General features: G+C 39.6%; 1 protein-coding gene across 1 annotated transcript in view; it reads left to right on the top strand.

The window, feature by feature from the left end:
- Nucleotides 1-431: 431 nt before the first annotated feature.
- LOC133644733 (cyclic AMP-dependent transcription factor ATF-6 alpha-like) overlaps nt 432-20,497 on the top strand; it is a 66,142-nt gene continuing 46,076 nt past the window's right edge. Inside the window, exons 1-7 of the mRNA XM_062039450.1 lie at nt 432-634; nt 3,246-3,322; nt 7,105-7,183; nt 7,453-7,550; nt 9,526-9,649; nt 9,726-9,929; nt 15,034-15,197. Of these exons, the coding sequence (XP_061895434.1) occupies nt 535-634; nt 3,246-3,322; nt 7,105-7,183; nt 7,453-7,550; nt 9,526-9,649; nt 9,726-9,929; nt 15,034-15,197 (846 nt within the window). The 5' untranslated portion in view covers nt 432-534. The remainder of the gene's footprint in view (nt 635-3,245; nt 3,323-7,104; nt 7,184-7,452; nt 7,551-9,525; nt 9,650-9,725; nt 9,930-15,033; nt 15,198-20,497) is intronic.

Genomic DNA, 20,497 nt, shown 5'->3' with positions numbered 1-20,497 from the left:
AGGCGCGAAACAGGACAGTCGCGTGCAGGTTAAGGACCCCCGGCAACTTTGTGATTTTATTGGACGCAGCCCCGGAAGTAAATGGGGGAGGGAAGGTTTTTGTAGAGGGAAGAAATTTGGCGTGACATTACCATTTAGTGGTCAATTGTACGGAATATGTACTGTACTGTGCAATCTACTAATACAAGTTTCAATCAATCAAAAAAACTTGACTTTTGTGCGAAGTATAAATGTATGTTTGTTGTTCAATAATAAAAAAATAATAATAATTAAAAACAACAACAATGATCTTCCGGTACCATTTTGCCCCTCGGCGGGTAATCACAGAAGCATTTTTACCGTCTATGTTATTTATTTTGTCCCTCCTGCCTCGCCGTAGTAGTCCCTGCAAAGTCTGACGTGTGTATTTGTTGTAGGAGTCCGGACGTCATACAAGACTCAACTTCCGGTCGGCTTCCATATGCTATGACAGTAGTAATGTCACGTCGCCTCGCTGTTGTTTCGTAAATAAGTCACTAATGAATTTGACAAAATATGTCGTCCAACTTGACATTAGACCTCGAAGACCATCGACGTTGTTTCACGATGGGCAGCGAAGGAACTGGCTTTTCTATGGACCACGGAGGCGAGTGGGGTAAGTTTGTGAGCTCCCTCGTCACTACATCGGGGGCGAGGAATGGCTCACAAAAATCAACATGCTGTTCATTTATCACAGCGTTATAAGAGAAAGACTAGCGTTATTTTTTATTTAAAAAAATATCGTAAGGTTACCACATTCTTCATGTTAGCCTGTGATTTAGCATTAGCCAGCTGGAAATTACGTGATGATGTAATCGCCTGTGCTTGAACGCAACCACAACAAGCATCATAAGAGTGCTTGTACTGTAGACCTTTCACACTCAAATATTGTTATGTTTTATTTGTTATTTGCCATACGATGCTGCAATGATGAGCATTATTACACTACACATGCAGCAATACAACTACCAATGGAAATAGCATTATTGATAATGGATAATAACAATAATTGTATCTATTATCAACAATACAAATGTTTCAAATGCAACAATACACATGTAATGATAACTTGAAATACAAACGAAAGCCGATAAATGGAGGGGAAGAAAGAGAAGCCAACTATATCAACCTTGTAGATTGTTATAGTAACAATAGGTATAAAGGCCTACTGAAATGAGATTTTCTTCTTTAAATGGGGATAGCAGGTCCATTCTATGTGTCATACTTGATCATTTCGCGATATTGCCATATTTTTGCTGAAAGGATTTAGTAGAGAACATCGACGATAAAGTTCGCAACTTTTGGTCGCTGATAAAAAAGCCTTGCCTGTACCGGAAGTAGCGTGACGTCACAGGTTGTGGAGCTCCTCACATCTGCACATTGTTTACAATCATGGCCACTGGCAGCGAGAGCGATTCGGACCGAGAAAGCGACGATTACCCCATTAATTTGAGGGAGGATGAAAGATTCGTGGATGAGGAAAGTGAGAATGAAAGATTAGAGGGCATTGGAAGCGATTCAGATAGGGAAGATGCTGTGAGAGGCGGGTGGGACATGATATTCAGCTGGGAATGACTGAAACAGTAAATAAACACAAGACATATATACATACTTGCCAACCTTGAGACCTCCAATATCGGGAGGTGGTGGGGTCAGTGTGCCATGTGTTACCCAGTTTCCCCTAGGGCAGGGGTCGGCAACCCGCGGCTCCGGAGCCGCATGTGGCTCTTTGACCACTCTGATGCGGCTCAGCTGCATACTTGCCGACCCCCCGATTATCCCAGGAGATTTACGGATCTCAGTGCCTCTCCTAGATAACTCCCAGGGAAAATATAATCCTATTTTCACTCTAATTAATAAATTAAGGGCGTGCCCTAATTGAACTGCAGTAATTGTCCTCTATGGCATTTACAAACAGCGTGCCAGCCCGGCCACATGTTGTATGTAGCTTTTACTTGCGCACGTAGGAGACAGCAAAGCATACTTAGTCATCAGCCACACAGCTTACACTGACGGTAGCCGTAGCGTATAAAACAACTTTAACACTGTTACGTTACAAATATGCGCCACACTGTGAACCCACACCAAAAAAGAATGAAAAACAAATTTCTGGAGAACATCCCACCGTAACACAACATAACACAACACAACCAATACCCAGAATCCCATGCAGCCCTAACTCTTCCGGTCTAGATTATACACCCCCGCTACCACCAAACCCCCCCACACATCAACACCCCACCCCCACCCCCCACCCCCCGCTCCGTGCGTCAGTTGAGCGGAAGAGTTAGTGCTGCATGGGATTCTGGGTATTTGTTGTGTTGTGTTTATGTTGTGTTACAGTGCAGATGTTCTCCAGAAATGTGTTTGTCATTCTTTTTTGGTGTGGGTTCAAAGTGTGGCGCATATTTGTAACGTAACAGTGTTAAAGTTGTTTTTGTACGGCTACCGTCAGTGTAAGCTGTGTGGCTGCTGACCTAGTACGCCTTGCTGTCACTTACGTGAGCAAGCTGAAGCTGCATTCTACATGTGGTCGAGCAGGTACACTGTTAGGGCAGACTGTAGAGGGCGCCAAAAGCAGTGCCATCACGCTCTGATGTTCTGGAGTCTCCCGGAAATAGTGAGAGAGTTGGAAAGTATGACGCTATCAAGCGCCATTCATTCAAAACTCGCGGGCCGCACTAACATCAAATTTCCATGTTATAGTGCGTGCCGGTGCGTGTGTCAGAGACCCCTGGTTAACATAGCAAAAAGCAATTTAAGCTTTGTATGCGGTGTTTTTCATTTTAAAATTAAATTTTTTTTTTGTGGCTCCCATTATTTTCTTTAATTTGTGAAACTTGCCAAAATGGCTCTTTGAGTGGTAAAGGTTGCCGACCCCTGCCCTAGGGCAACAACGTTAATATATGTTTGATGAAACGTGATTATATGCATGAGTGTATGTATGTATGTATATGTACAGCATGTGTGTATGTTTGTACAGTGAATGTATATGTACAGTATGTGTATATGTATGTTTGTACAGTGAATGTATATGTACAGCATGTTTGTATGTTTGTACAGTGAATGTATATGTACAGTATGTGTATATGTATGTTTGTACAGTAAATGTATATGTACACTATGTGTATATGTAAGTTTGTACAGTGAATGTTTATGTACAGTATGTGTATATTTTTGTATGTTATATATGTACATGTTTGTTCAAATTGTTTTTTTACATACAGACCTCAGTCTTTTTGATGAGCTGGACTCCCTGGGAGATGCAGACGAATTGCTAAAGGCTCTCGACAACGTGGACTATGTAAGTACCGGTACTGATATGATCCAACATCAGCGGTATGACTTGTACAGCAACCATCAAGGAAAATTGTGACGTGTACCCAAAAGAAAACCAGTTTATGCCCTTTAACTAGAAAGGCAATAAAGACATACCGTCATTGCCATAGTAAATGTCAACACAGAGGAACGTCAACTTGGGCTGGACCGAAAAAAACAATATCAATGGATATTGCAATAGAGATGTAATCGATATCAATAATAAATGCATTTGATAAAAAGTTTGATAAATATATATTTTTTGGGTCGGAAGGAGCCATAAGTTACGGAGCAAGGTTGATTGCATGAACAAAGGCACTTGCAAAACAAGAAGTGGTCAGTGAGCAATAGGAGGGACATGCTATCAGCCAATCAGGTAACATGATCAACTGTCAAGTTTGGTTGCACCATCTTGCTGTCTTGCTGTTGATTCTCTGCATGGAGTGAGAAGAGAAAGTGAAAAATAGTGCTGCAGAGAGCTAGGAAATTGTGGATAAAACAATAAAAGTCAGTTTTTGTTGGTGGTAAATATGATAATGACAGGTGTGTTATATATTCCCGCCAAACTTTTGAATGCATGTACCGGTATTTATTTTGCTGACATCCAAACGCATCTTTTGACTGCAGCCCTGTTACTCTGTTGAAGCGGCATCGTCTTGTTTCCAGCCGGAAAAATGCCTGTGTGTAACGCGAAAGCCTGTTGATAATCACATTGTTTACACGTGTGTTCTGCTCCAAAATATTACATTGTTTACATGCCTGTTCTGTTTCAAAATCATCAATCTTACACGTTGGTTTTGTTTTTGTATTTACTGGAACAATCTGATATTTCCAACTTCCCCAGCAGTCTCAAATGCAGCAGTAGCCCGCTAAATAGTAGCATTTTGCTCCAAAGGCGCTAGCTCATTAGCGTATTAGCCGCCTACAACGTTGTATACTCGTCAGTAACATTGCGAAAGTGTGCAGTGGTTGAAGGGGAACTGCACTTCTTTTTTTAATTTTGCTCATCATTCACAATCCTTATGAGAGACAATTTAGCCAGGTTGTAATCGAAGATCGCAAACTGAATTGTGCAGCTGCAGTGTTGACATACTTATTACCTATTACCTGTTAGTTGGTGAAAGTTAATTCTAGATTATAAATCGTGCCTCTCACCTAGATTAAAAAAAAGGTTGTGGACATAAACCGAGAAATTGGGCAACTTGGACATTTATTTTTTACCCGGAGATGGCGAGAAAGACACAAAAAGACACTCGTTTTTTTTATTAACCTTTTGCAAGGATTGTGATTAGTGAGAGCAGACCTTGTACATTAAGTGATTATTCTATTATGTTTGTTGTCCCCATGAAGTCTGTCATGATTAGTGCTGTTGTTGTTGTCGAAGGAAAAAGCCAACGTTGTGATTCATCTATGAAAGTAATGCACCGCAGCCTGTTTAAAATGATCAAAATACGTAAATATTACATGTTATTATGAATGTGCCTGTTACTACATTACATATATACTTACAGCATGTATGTAAAACATTGATGGATGTGTTTGAATGTTTTTAGAGCGCTTTATAGGCAGAAGAGAGTGACTCCCATTGTTAGCTGACTTTCATTTACGTTTGTTTACGTGTTAGAATACATAAAAAAAAAAAAACATATACGCGCTTATCTCACATCATGAATGTGAAAGATACGTATAATTCCCAATAAAAAGTGCAGTTACTCTTTAAACATGGTAAACGCTTAATATACCGTACCCAAATGGAATATCATAAACCAGTAGTGGGTCAAAAACATGTTCCAGTGGCAACATGTCGTTTATAACCGTAATTGACTTCCTGACAGCAAATTATTTGAACACGAGAATGGAATTAGCGCAACTTATTTTTTATCAATAGTTAAATCAATTACACCCACACATCATAATGGTAATAGTGATAATAGAGTATTTTATTTATATAATGCTTTTATAGACACTACTGTAATGGCTGCACGATTTTGAGAAAAAAACTATTTGCAATTGTTTCCTCCAAAATTGCAACTACGATTTGATTTGCGATTTTTATATTTTATATATATATACAGTATATACACTACCGTTCAAAAGTTTGGGGTCACCCAAACAATTTTGTGGAATAGCCTTCATTTCTAAGAACAAGAATAGACTGTCGAGTTTCAGATGAAAGTTCTCTTTTTCTGGCCATTTTGAGCGTTTAATTGAGCCCACAAATGGGATGCTCCAGAAACTCAATCTGCTCAAAGGAAGGTCAGTTTTGTAGCTTCTGTAACGAGCTAAACTGTTTTCAGATGTGTGAACATGATTGCACAAAGGTTTTCTAATCATCAATTAGCCTTCTGAGCCAATGAGCAAACACATTGTACCATTAGAACACTGGAGTGATAGTTGCTGGAAATGGGCCTCTATACACCTATGTAGATATTGCACCAAAAACCAGACATTTGCAGCTAGAATAGTCATTTACCACATTAGCAATGTTTAGAGTGTATTTCTTTAAAGTTAAGACTAGTTTAAAGTTATCTTCATTGAAAAGTACAGTGCTTTTCCTTCAAAAATAAGGACATTTCAATGTGACCCCAAACTTTTGAACGGTAGTGTATATATAAATGCATAAAACTGCGAAAATAATGAGGAAAGGAAGACATGTTACTTTTAGACTGTCAATCAACATATTCTTGCCTCAAGCTGCCACATTAGAACAATATGCAATACTTTACTTTAAAATTATATAATATATTAATATATATTATTATATAATTATTATTTTATTATATATAATATATATTAATATTATATGTATTATATATAATGTATATAATTTATGCAAACAGACACAGAGCTTTTATCCACATCATGCTATAACCGATAAAAACTATATATTGTTTATAATATAATGTAATCATAATATATAATAATGATGCAAGTAGCCATTTTAAAGGATAGACACTTTTATTTCTCATTACTGTAGAATTGTTTACCATTGTACTGTGATTGGAAGGTAAATAACTTAATCTCAAATAAACAAACAAAAAAATAAATTTGACTCTCATTTCTGTAAGCAAAAATGTGACTTAAATATATATTGAACATCTTAAGGTGCATTTTTTTTCCCAGTTGGAAAAACTAGGTCGGACATTGTCGTTTTTTCTTTGTTGCCATCTATCGATCACGGCATTCTGGCTCATTCGTCCATGTTGATGGGCTCATATCGCCCATCCAATTTGAAGCTGAAATTTCCCCACAACAGGACATTTGGCTATGTAGGCATATTTTTTTTTTTTCATAATTTTTGTTACTCTGCGGAACTTTGCACTTCCTCTGGCGGTCTTGCTATCCGCCCACTGAGACAAAGATTGTGGATGACTGAAAAGAGGGCTTACGGCATTCAGTTAATTCTACTGTATAATAACGTGCTCAAGTGCTTGAAGTGATACACAGAGTGAGACGTCTTTCTCCCTGTTTGAAGTGAGAGACGAAGAAACTATTTTTAATTTTTTTTTTTTTTTTTGGGCGAACATGTCTGTCACTCGAATGTAGGTGAAAGAAAAAACCCTCAACCTCTTGCGGTTACGTTATCGCACTAAAACCTCAATTTTGATTTGATGTTGATTAATTGTGGAGCTGTACACTACTGTATAACTTTAAGTAATGTTTTTTAATGCACCATTCTATACTCCAGTCTCCCCCAAAAAAACAGTAGTTTCTGTCACTAAACGAGGTTTTTTTTTAAAAACAATATTGTGTGCTTTTGTGTTTCAGACCAACGGGGTTCCACAATTTGACTTTGATATTGCCATACCTCCATGGACTGAAGGGTACACAAGCAGCACCTGCACAGGTACAGATAAAACTGCAGATGGCACACAGACATAATACACTGCGTAGTATTACATGCAATGTCATCTTACTAACCAAAGATGACTTTGTATGTAAACATCTTATGTACGTGTCTAGCTTCATGTGATATTTAGCTCCAGCTCCAGTCTTGTTGATTTAAATACAAGAAAATTAGGTGTTTTCTATTGATAAAGGACATGCTTGACTTGGTGGCTCAAGGGGACGCCTAATGTAGGAGTCACACATTTGTCTTTGTCCTTGTGCATTCAGATGGTGATGTGAGCGTGCACTCTCTGTCACCTGCTCACACTGTCAGCTCGCTCCCTTCCCCCTCAGCTGTGGAAGCCCGATCACCATACGTCTTACACGTAAGTCCAATGCTTTCACACGTTGAATTTTGTCCTCCTCTCCCTTGATTATTAATGTGAAAATCCAGATGGCACCTCGTACACGGACAGCTGCTCACGGGCTTTGCTGACCGTCACCTACTGTACTGTACACTCCTGAGAGCTACTTATTAGCACAAGCCTTAAACACCTTGTCAACTTTATATTTAGCATCCATCCTAGCGACCTTTTATTTATTTAATTTAATACTGAAAGTGTTGACAACTTCGCATGATTTAAAAGTAAAATGTTTTCTTACTGTTAAATGAAGGACATGTATGCAGGACTTGTATGTACGACTAGGAATATTGATCATTTTAATCTATATAGAGCGGTATTTGTCATGGTGGCGCATGTCACATAATAAAATAAATCACACATTATTTAATGTAGTGGTAGAGGGCGGTTATTTTCTCAACTGCAGACAGTACCTGATGTTTATTAGAGGTAAGGTGTTTGGTAGCGATGAGGCCTTTATTTGTATAAATGCCTGTTAAAGAAATGATCTAGATAATGTGTAAGGTCCATTTAAAGGCCTACTGAAATGAATTTTTTTTATTTAAACGGGAATAGCAGATCCATTCTATGTGTCATACTTGATCATTTCGCGATATTGCCATATTTTTGCTGAAAGGATTTAGTAGAGAAAATCGACGATAAAGTTCACAACTTTTGCTCGCTGATAAAAAAAAACCTTGCCCCTACCGGAAGTAGCGTGACGTCACAAGCGGTAGTGCTGCTCACAATTCCCTGTTGTTTACATGGAGCGAGAGATATTCGGAGCGAGAAAGCGACGATTACCCCATTAATTTGAGCGAGGATGAAAGATTTGTGGATGAGGAATGTTAGAGTGACGGACTAGAATGCAGTTCAAGAGATATCTTTTTTCGCTCTGACCGTAACTTATTTTCAAGCTGGCTCATTGGAATCCACACTCTCTCCTTTTTCTATTGTGGATCACGGATTTGTATTTTAAACCACCTCGGATACTATATCCTCTTGAAAATGAGAGTCGAGAAGGCGAAATGGACATTCACAGTGACTTTTATCTCCACGACAATACATCGACGAAGCTCTTTAGCATGAGCTAACATGATAGCATCTGTCTCAAATGCAGATAGAAACAAAATAAATAAATCCCTGACTGGAAGGATAGACAGAAGATCAACAATACTACTATCAGGAGACAACGAACCAAACACTGGACATGTAAATACACGGTTAATGCTGTGCCGCCTGTCGAAGCCTGGCAATGCTGTTGCTAACGACGCTAACCTAGCAACGGGACGTAGTCAGAGCTATGATAAAAACATTAGCGCTCCACCTACGCCAGCCAGCCCTCATCTGCTCAACACCCGTGCTCACCTCCGTTCCAGCGATCGACGATGCGGTCGGCGGCCCAGAGACGTAGGAAGTCAAGGTGAGGTCGCCGGCGCTAGCGTCTGCTATACAACAAAGTCCTCCTTGTTGTGTTGCTACAGCCAGCCGCTAATACACTGATCCCACCTACAACGTTCTTCTTTGCAGCCTCCATTGTTCATTAAACAAATTGCAAAAGATTCACCAACACAGATGTCCAGAATACTGTGGAATTTTGTCGAAGAAAACAGAGTGTCCAATAGGGTTCAAACACTTCCGTGGACCTCGCGACGTCACGCGCATACGTCATCCTCCAAAGGCGTTTTGAACCGGAAGTTCCCCGGGAAATTTAAAATTGCACTTTATAAGTTAACCCGGCAGTGTTGGCAGGTGTTGCAATGTTAAAATTTCATCATTGATATATAAACTATCAGACTGCGTGGTCGGTAGTAGTGGGTTTCAGTAGGCCTTTAAGTACCCACTTCAAGTTACAGAAATGGTTATTTGCCTGATTGACAAAAAGGTTTAGAATCCAATTGCTTGCCTACTCTTAGAGAAGAGGATGGCCAGATACTGAACGTACATCTTCTTCCTGCAGGATGAGGCTCTGTCTCCACAATCGCAGCTCTCGCCGGTGTCGGTGTGCTCCGAGTCCAGTGGCTTTTCTGAAATCCCTCCCCAGGCCAAGAAAGCCCCAAAGAGAAACAGCCAGACCACAAGAGGTGGATTGTTAGATTTTAAAGCCCTACGGACAGTTCATAGTTTTAACTGTCCTTTCATTTCGCACACTTCATACAGCCAAAGCAGCACAGCCAGTCAAGAGGCCCTTACAGAATACCTCCAAAGTGTCCATCCAGCCTAAACCGGTCATAGCAGCTGTGTCATTGGCTCATGCAGCTGCTACCCTGCAGCCTAAGACCATCATCATCCAGCCCCTCCAGACCACAGTACTGCCTGTGGTCAAGGCAGCTCCAATCAGCATCCAGCCAGCGCCCTCCCCAGGTCAGGGCTTGCTCTGCAAACACACGACATTGCACTTTATTGCAACAGGCAATCACCCCCAAGTGTGTTTTGGATTGAAAAAGCCACATTCAATTGTCTTAAGGGAAAAAAGTATTTAATCCCCAACTTTTGTTGCAATTTGTTTTACTTGTATATACCCAGCAGAGGGTGCTGTTGGCTCACATTTAAAAGTGACTTGACTGCTTCATTGTGATACAATAAGCTTTTTATTACACGATCAAATCAAATTTCCTCATTTAGTGACTTTGTCGTTTGTTTACTTAACCACTTGACCAAACATTTATTAGTGTTAGGAGTTTTAACTGTATTTGCTGTAGAACTTAATCTCTACTAATAGTATGTCATTCTAATTAATATTATTTTGTGGTTTACCAGGCTTGTTCTCGTTGTGTGGTGTATCTTTAACACCTAAACCAGGGGTCGGCAACCCGGAATGTTGAAAGAGCCTTATTGGACCACAAATACAAAAAAGTAATCGGTCTGGAGCCGCAAAAAATTTAAAGACTTATATAAGTGTTATAATGAAGGCAATACATGATGTAAATGGCTAATTATCTATATTAGCCTATTATCAAAATGACTATTTGTCGCAGGCTGATGCAAATCTTTGTTGACAGAAATGTTGAAATGTAATATTTATTCTACACATTTTTACAACATTGGAAACCACTACTAAAACTTCTCAGAGGGTGAGATAACTCCTGGAAATGACTGTCTTAGAATGGCCAAAGGTATAGATGTGTGTGTCCAAGTTAAAGGAAACGGCAGGCTGTTTTCTTCTAATGGATTTATTACAATCTTTGCAAACTGGGTATCGTTTGCTGTGGTCCGGAACAACAACTATCAGAAATGCAGCCAATATTACATACAGATAATGTGTCATGAGACATGGAAAAATAAACTAAATACACAGAAGACATAAGTAAAGGAAATTGAATGAGCTCAAATATACCTACAAACAAGACATAATGATACAATATGTACATACAGCTAGCCTAAATAGCATGTTAGCATCGATTAGCTTGCAGCCATGTACTGACCAAATATGCCTGATTAGCACTCCAACGAGTCAATAACATCAACAAAACTCACCTTTGTGCATTCACGCACAGTATAAAAGGTTTGGTGTACAAAATGATACAAAGAAGGAGTGGCATGAAACACGTCTTTCTGTGGCAGCGTCGGAGAAAGTTGTACATGTAAACAAACTGTTGAGTCACAGTCCACACAACAGTGAGTTCAAGGGCCGCTGAAATTAGTAGGATAAAACAGCGCTCGCCAAATACTCTCATCAGTGAAGCATAAACACAAACAATAAACAGTGGAGCCACCAGGGCGCCGCTAAAGAGCCGCATGTGGCTCTAGAGCCGCCTTAAACCAATGAAACTACTGCTGTTGTCTTCTGAACCCAAGGCAGTATATCTGACCACTTATTGACTTGGATTTGAACTTGGCTTTGTCACTGGCGTGCTAAAAGCCAAGACTGCTAATAGCCAAGTCTAACTTTTCTAACCCAAAATAGAGGTGTTTTTTTGTACTTCTCTTTAGGATTACCTCCTGAATATTCACAACATAGGTGGGCAGTCATTGAGCAGAGTGAAGAAAAACAACAAGAAATGTTCTCATTTGTAGTCACGCTCTGACTAATGTCATTCGTAAAGAACAAACTGGTCTCTAGAGGCTTTTATAATCATCTGACTTTCATCGGCCTAATTTTGACGTGGTAAGTACCATGTGCACTAATTAGCAGGACTGGCAAAATACTTGATTAGCTCTGACTGGCTGTTGCTGGTTTGTTTTGAGGAATAATTCTTGGAAGTCATTGCTCCTGTAGGACTACCGATAGCGTTTGAATTTTAAAAAAAAGAAAAAAAACGGAAATTTTTCGGTTATCATTAAGTCATAAAACTACTTCTCTATATGACAGGACTCTGCAGTTTAAGACCTACTGCAAATAATTATTCTGAATAATAAAAGAAACGTCCTGCAAATATCCTCTATATCAGTGGTTCTTAAACTTTTTTTTACCACCAAAACCACCTCAGAAAACACTTGATGACCAAAACAGTAAATTGCAGTAGTGTAGTAGGCCTAAGTATTACTTAAAAACAAGGCAGAGATTTAATTTAAAAAGTATATTTAATGTTTTTGGCCATGGTAACATTGCACACAGTTTGATTAGCAACACTGTGTTTAAATATTTTAATATGTGATTTTTTGGCATACCAGTAGATGGAACCGCAGTGCTGTGTTGTTTTTAAGGACACACTGCTAAAATTATAGTCAAAGATCCTCTCTATATGACAGGGGTGTGCTGTTTCTAAGGACTTACTGCAACGATCCTCTATACAAATTGTGCAGACAAAATGCTAATCAAAGATCCTCTGCATTCCCAGAGCATTTTGCTGTTTTTAAAGATCTACTGCAAAAATGCTAGTCAAAGTTTCTATAGGACAGGATCATTCTGCTGTTTTTAAGGATCTACAGAAAAAAATATAGTACAGGAGTGCGCTGCTTTATTTAGGGGCCTGCCGGAAAAAAATGCTAGTCAGAGATCCCCTTTTTCAGTGTTTCTTAACCATAGGGCCAGGGCCCATTGTTGGGCCACGAGTGCCTTCTATAGGGCTGCCAAAAAAAATATCTGTTTCTCAGCTGTGATCTGTATGGGCCGCAGTGTTATTCAGTTTGATACACTTTTCCAGCACTTGTAGCAGTAATGACAATCTCAAACAAACAATTAAGTCTGGAGCTAAAGTCTTAGAACAGTTTCTTAAGCACAAAAAATGTGACTAAAGTGGTGAAGCTGTATTTTCATTTGCACTTAAACTTTATTGACTGTTTAGTTTAGAAACATATTAATAATTGATTATTTTTTTTAGCACAGCATAATTTAACACAAAATGTTTGTCTGTTATTTATGATGAATTTCTTATGCAGTATATTTCGTTAGTTTTTTTCTAATCAGCCTGACCTAAGCCTAAGGTTTGTGCTATATAAATAATCATCTTTGTGATTAACATATGGTTTCAAATCATTTGCCAGTGTTGTAAACTGTAAGTAGGTTAGATATACAAAACCCAAAACCAGTGAAGTTGGCACGTTGTGTAATTCGTGAATAAAAACAGAATACAATGATTTGCAAATCCTTTTCAACTTATATTCAATTGAATAGACTGCAAAGACAAGATATTTAATGTTTGGACTGAGAAACTTAATTTATTTTTGGCAAATAATCATTAACTTAGAATTTAATGGCAGCAACACATTGCAAAAATGTTGGCACAGGGGCATTTTTACAATTTGAAATGTGGACTCGGCAGACCACAGAACACTTTTACACTTTGCATCAGTCCATCTTAGATGAGCTCGGGCCCAGCGGAGCCGGCGGCGTTTCTGGGTGTTGTTGATAAATGGCTTTGGCTTTGCATAGTAGAGTTTTAACTTGCACTTACAGATGTAGCGACAAACTGTAGCTACTGACAGTGGTTTTCTGAAGTGTTCCTGAGCCCATGTGGTGATATCCTTTACACACTGATGTCGCTTTTTGATGCAGTACCGCCTGAGGGATCAAAGGTCCGTAATATCTTTGCTTACGTGCAGTGATTTCTCCAGATTCTCTGAACATGTTGATGATATTACAGACTGTAGATGGTGAAATCCCCAATTTCCTTGCAATAGCTCGTTGAGAAATGTTGTTCTTAAACTGTTCGACAATTTGCTCACGCATTTGTTCACAAAGTGATGACCCTCGCCCCAACCTTGTTTGTGAATGACTGAGCATTTCATGGAAGCTGCTTTTATACCCAATCATGGCACCCACCTGTTCCCAATTAGCCTGATCACCTGTGGGATGTTCCAAATAAGTGTTTGATGAGCATTCCTCAACTTTCTCCGTCTTTTTTGCCACTTGTGCCATCTTTTTTGAAACATGTTGCAGGCATCAAATTCCAAATGAGCTAATATTTGCAAAAAATAACAAAGCTTTCTAGTTTGAATGTTAAGTATCTTGTCTTTGCAGTCTATTGAATTGAATATAAGTTGAAAAGGATTTGCCAATTGTATTCTGTTTTTATTTACGATTTACACAACGTGCCAACTTCACTGGTTTTGGGGTTTGTAATTATTGAATATGATTAAAAGCAACAGTAAGATTACTAATTCAGTGTTAATTATTCAGTGGACCCAGGACCCCTCTGTAGTGGAAAAGTTCCGCCCCGGGGTCAAAAAGATTAAGAACCCTGCCCTGGATAACTGAATTATTTTGGGGGGGTTTTTAGGACCTACAGCAAAAATGCTAGTCAAAGATCATCTATATGCCAGGAGCATTCTGCAGATTTTAAAGCCATACTAAACATAATTTTCAAATATCTTCTATATGACAAGAGTTGTCTGGTGGTTCAGGCTTCTGCTGCAAAAATGTCCGTCTTCAGTTTAGAACCAAAAGTGATGTGTTTTTAAACCACACATGCACATTTATGACACACCTCTGCGCTCGGAATGTGGAAGTCAAAGACCACAGGTCAAAGGTAGTAAACAACTCTTCCACCTGTAAACATTGTGACGGTCGTTAAAAAGGCGAGCGGGGTTCATGGAGGTCAGCGGTGGCGAGGGAGGTTCTGTGCCATCTGCAGCTGCAAGAGTGTCTTTAAACATACAGTAACTGACTAATACGGCTTCCAGCTAATATGTTCCAATAACTGCACATGTTTTTGTTGGAGATGACAAGATAGATTACTGTCATCAGTCACGTTAGTGGGTACACATAATGCATCAGTCACTCTATTAGGTTCACACATGCACAATTTAATAAGATTTGATAAAATAAGTGTATTTGGGGTATTGATGTAACACTGTGCCTATTATTGTGATCTGCACATTGTACTGTGTGTGCCTCCATTGGATAAAGAAAAACATTGGCGATGCTTGCTTTTCATTGGACGGTGATCAAAAAAATGTTCTACAGTGTTAGGCCATAAAAAGTGCAGTCTGAAGGCGTCACCCTAACGCTAACTGACGTTACTGTAACACAATGCAATAAACTCACAGCACTAATGCTAACTGTGTGTTGTGGTCTCTTACTCAGGTCAGCCCATCATGTTGTCTCAACCGAGCCAGTTGCTACAGATCAAAACCCCCCAGGCTATCACTGCCGGCGTGGTTGCCATGCCGACCCTGGGCCAGGACAGTTCCATCACTGCTCCATCCATGGTCTCCGTCACGCTTCAAAGCCCTTCTCCGGATGACGACGTGAGTAGCGTTTTATGGGTTTGTGACGCCACGGTTTTACATGACGTTTGCCACGTGTTACTAGGCCGGGGGTCTGCAACCTGCGGCTCTAGAGCTCTCGCGCCGCCCTAGTGGCTCCCTGGAGCTTTTTCAAAAAGGTATGAAAATAGAAAAAGATGGGGAAAAAATATATTTTTGTTTTAATAGGGTTTCTGGAGGAGGACAAACATGACACAAACATCCCTAATTGTTAGAATTCCCACTGTTTATATTAAACATGAATCTCTGATGAGAGTATTTAGCGGGCACTGTTTTGTCCTACTAATTTTGGCGGTACTTGAACTCACCGTAGCTTGTATACATGTATAACTTTCTTCAACGATGCCAGAGAAAGACATTTTTTATGCCACTCCTTCTTTGTCTCATTTTGTCCACCAATCTTTTTATGCTGTGTGTAAAGGCACAAAGGTGAACTTCTTGATGTTATAGACTTATGTGGAGTGCTTATCAAGCATATTTGGTCAGGACGCACATATTTTTTAATTTATTTTTGGTCTAATATGGCTCTCCGACCCCTGTACTAGGCAGAGTTAATCAGTCTCAGTCATTAAATACCATCATACATGTAAGCCGATCGAAACCTGTACTTATCCCTTTACTCATGCTATTCATTAGCTATTATGATCTCAGCTACGTGCTATTTGTGTTAGGTTTCTTCTTGGTAACACTCCATGTCTACTTCTGTGGTTATCGTTGCACATTTTTGTCTTGAATGTGCAAAATTAGTACTCTTTTCTGACTTTCTCACTTTTTCAGTTATGCTCCATCTGTGCACTGACATGCACATCAGCCTCATTGTCACTGTTTGAACTTAAACTACAAATCTTTCGTCCCCCTTGTCCAGGGTATTTGCCTCCGACACACAGACCCTCTGTGTTGTTTCGGGCTCGGGTCCACAGCGCCGCAGCTTTCGATGGCTCGCTCTTGTCTGACCTTTTGTGATGATTTTGAGAAATGTTCTCACAGCTATGTTTGTCGTGTTCTTTCCTGGGAGATGGATTTCCACATTTTGTGTTTTCGTCTTTGGCTGTTTGGCTTGGCGTTTGTGTTGCAAATGCGTTTTTGCGTCTTATTCTAAGGATGTAACAAGAAGTGTGATGGCATATGTAAGACCTGGATCTTTGGCATTACCTGGACAGCAAAAATAACTAATAGCTTGATCTTGCTGTTTGTCTTGAACCATATTTTGACTGACTAAGCTCCAGTGAAATTTCACAAGTAAAGTTGTCTTTTAACAACCAATTCAAGGCTGTGAAAATACAAGTCTACAAGGACCCCCTGAAAGCAGTGTGGAGGAATTCCAATCCCTGGAGGCCAAAACAAACATGGTCCTAAACCATTTGTAAACCTAACCAACTCAATAAAGCATACAATAGAGGGGGGTGGGGGGAGGGCTCTACTCATTAATTATGGACAAACCTCATCTCAGTTTGTAGTGTTTTTTCCTCCCAAAATATATTTTTCATCTTAGCTTTAAAAGTCTTATCGTATATTTCAACAACTTTAGATATGTGTCAGAGGTCCCACAAAAGTGTATTGGAAGTGTGTTGTCCAAAATCAAGCTCTGATGTTGGAATTTAGACTATCTAAAAGCCAGACTGAGTAAACAGTTTAGTGTTTTAGGCTAACGTGTCTGCAAGTATCACTATTTTGCCTCTGTTCTAATTTTTACATATATTTCTGTACAGTGTTTCCCAAAGGACTAAAATCTAATTGTGGCTATGGTGGATTGCGGGGATGGCATAATAAAGTTAAGTTAAAGTCCCAACCATAGTCACACACACACACACTAGGTGTGGTGAAATTATCCTCTGCATTTGACCCATCCCCATGTTCACTCCATGGCACGTGAGGGGAGCAGTGAGCAGTAGCGGTGGCCACGCTCGGGAATCATTTTGGTGATTTAACTCCCAATTCCAACCCTTGATGCTGAGTGCCAAGCAGAGAGGCAATGGGTCTCATTTTTATAGTCTTTGGTATGACTCGGCCGGGGTTTTTAACTAACGACCTTCCAGTCTCAGGGCGGACACTCTAACCACAAGGCCACCGAGCAGGTCAAATAAGTAAAAATAATAATGTACATTTTGTATATACAGTGGAACTCTGGTTTACACACTTAATTGGTTCTTGAACAGGGTACGTAAACAGAAACGCTTGTATATTAAAGCTAATTTCTCTGTATAAAACAAGGTAAACATGATTCATGGGTTCCAGCCTCGAAGAAAGTCCATATTTTAGTAAACGTTTGTACACTCTGAACACAATATAAAGCGTTATACAGTATTGTATAGCAAGCAATCATAATAAGGGGGTGATGGATCAACTTTTTATTTGGTAACAAAGTCAAAACATCAACTAGCTTAACTGTCCTAACGTGCAGCCGCCTTGACGACACACACGCACACACACTGTCACTAGCCCTGTGGTGCACTCACAGTGTGAAATTACAAAGCTCCTTAACTTCAACATCCAGGTCGCTAAATGATTATGAATTTTAAAAAAAATCCACTTTACCTTGTCAGTTAATCTTTTTGGCGTGCTACAGAAAGGAGTGTAAGGGGAAGGGAGCGGTGTCGACACCGCTGTGAATACTTCCTGAATTTTTCAAACCTATTGCTTTCTTTAGACTCACTGGAGGTAGCAAAACTAGAAAAATAATGTCAAAAGGCTGTATAACACTTAAAAGTAGAGATGTCCGATAATGGCTTTTTTGCCGATATCCGATATTCCGATATTGTCCAACTCTTAATTACCGATTCCGATATCAACCGATACCGATATACACAGTCGTGCAATTAACACATTATTATGCCTAATTTTGTTGTGACGCCCCGCTGGATGCATTAAATCAGTGTTTTTCAACCACTGTGCTGCGGCACACTAGGCCGTGAGATACAGTCTGGTGTGCCGTGGGAGATTATCTAGTTTCACCTATTTGGGTTAAAAATATTTTTTGCAAACCAGTAATTATAGTCTGCAAATGACGTGTTATTGTTGAGTGTCGGTGCTGTCTAGAGCTCGGCAGAGTAACCGTGTAATACTCTTCCATATCAGTAGGTGGCAGCCGGTAGCTAATTGCGTTGTAGATGTCGGGAACAGCGTGCAGGTAAAAAGGTGTCTAATGCTTAAACCAAAAATAAACAAAACGTGAGTGCCCGTAAGAAAAGGCATTGAAGCTTAGGGAAGGCTATGTAGAACAAAACTAAAACTGAACTGGCTACAAAGTAAACAAAAACAGAATGCTGGATGACAGCAAAGACTTACTGTGGCGCAAAGACAATCTACATCCGAACATGACATGTCATTCACCAATGTCCCCACAACTGAAATATTCTTGATTGCTAAAACAAAGTAGATGCGGGAAATATCGCTCAAAGGAAGACATGAAACTGCTACAGGTAAATACCAAAAAAAGAGAAAAAGCCACCAAAATAGGAGCGCAAGACAAGAAGTAAAACACTACACACAGGAAAACAGCAAAAAACTCCAAATAAGTCAGGGCGTTATGTGACAGGTGGTGACAGTACACCTACTTTGAGACAAGAGCAATATTGATGCATGCTTGGTTATGCTTTAAAGTCATATCCAACAATTGCGACAACGACTTTTTACTTTCAACTGAGTTTCGTTTTTTTTAATGATTTCTGCTGGTGGTGTGCCTCCAGATTTTTTCAACGCAAAAAAGGTGCCTGGGCTCAAAAAAGGTTGAAAAACACTGCATTAAATAACGTAACAAGGTTTTCCAAAATAAATCAACTCAAGTTATGGAAAAAAATGCCAACATGGCACTGCCATATTTATTATTGAAGTCACAAAGTGCATTATTTTTTTTAACATGCCTCAAAACAGCAGCTTGGAATTTGGGACACGCTCTCCCTGAGAGAGCATGAGGAGGTTGGGTTGGGGGTGGGGGGTATATTGTAGCGTCCCGGAAGAGTTAGTGTTGCAAGGGATTCTGGGTATTTGTTATGTTGTGTTTATGTTGTGTTACGGTGCGGATGTTCTCCCGAAATGTGTTTGTCATTCTTGTTTGGTGTGGGTCCACAGTGTGGCGCATATTTGTAACAGTGTTAAAGTTGTTTATACGGTCACCCTCAGTGTGACCTGTATGGCTGTTGACCAAGTATGCCTTGCATTAACTTGTGTGTGTGAAAAGCCATAGATATTATGTGACTGGGCCGGCACGCAAAGGCAGTGCCTATAAGGTTTATTGGCGCTCTGTACTTCTCCCTACATCCGTGTACACAGCGGCGTTTTAAAAAGTCATAAATTTTACTTTTTGAAACCGATACCGATAATTTTGAAACCGATACCGATAATTTCCAATATTACATTTTAAAGCATTTATCGACCGAGAATATCGGCAGTCCGATATTATCGGACATCCCTAATTAAAAAGCACACAATATAGCAATATAGCAATTAGCGCTTACTGAATGAACAATTGCGATCAATAAGCCCACAAACAATGACTCACCTGCAGGCACACATTAGATGAATGAAACGTTCGTACACAGAGACAAGGTTTGTACAACAAAGCATATTTTTAGTTGGTCTGTGGTTTGTAAATTTAAAAGTTTTTTTAATGGGGGGGTCGTAAATCGAGGTTCTACTGTCTCACTTTCAACAGTGCAAAGTTAAATGTGGCCAAAAACGTCAGTAAAACTAACATAGCAATGTTAGCTACAGTGCCAGCATTACTATCACATTGTAACAGCAACATCATTTTAGGTTAGCCTATTCGCTAATGAAAAACGATCAAACTGACCTCTCCCATGTACCGTATTAAACTAACTGACGGATAGTCAGCAGAACTCCAGGATTCATTTCAAGATGTGTAGCGAAGCCTTTAAAAAAAATGAAAGGGGAAAATGCACTATTATACTGTTAAAATTGAATGACCAATCGTTGGTCATAGTGACTTGAAATGTATTTGTCGTGAAATGCAGCTGAGCTCACTTTACCAACGGGATGGACTTTACATTATAACGTGAGCCGGTTAATAATGCCTGTTAAAAACGGCCTTCCTGTGCCAAGTGTTACCGTCTACTATACATCCAGTTTGTGTTATACTATATTGTGACCTATAGTTAGAATATTGTATCCCTTTAGTGTTAAACGGCTGCTAACGATTACATGCTTCAGACAGGTGTTGTGCAGGATGAAGCGTTTGCGACAGCTGTAAACAACCATCAGGGATCAGGGTCCCTGCTATTTCTTGGTGCTCTCGCACAGCCGGGGGATTTTGCTACTCCAGAATG

Source organism: Entelurus aequoreus, linkage group LG27 (assembly GCF_033978785.1).
Source record: "Entelurus aequoreus isolate RoL-2023_Sb linkage group LG27, RoL_Eaeq_v1.1, whole genome shotgun sequence".
NCBI classification, from domain to species: domain Eukaryota; kingdom Metazoa; phylum Chordata; class Actinopteri; order Syngnathiformes; family Syngnathidae; genus Entelurus; species Entelurus aequoreus.
This window is presented reverse-complemented; position numbering and strand designations above follow the sequence as displayed.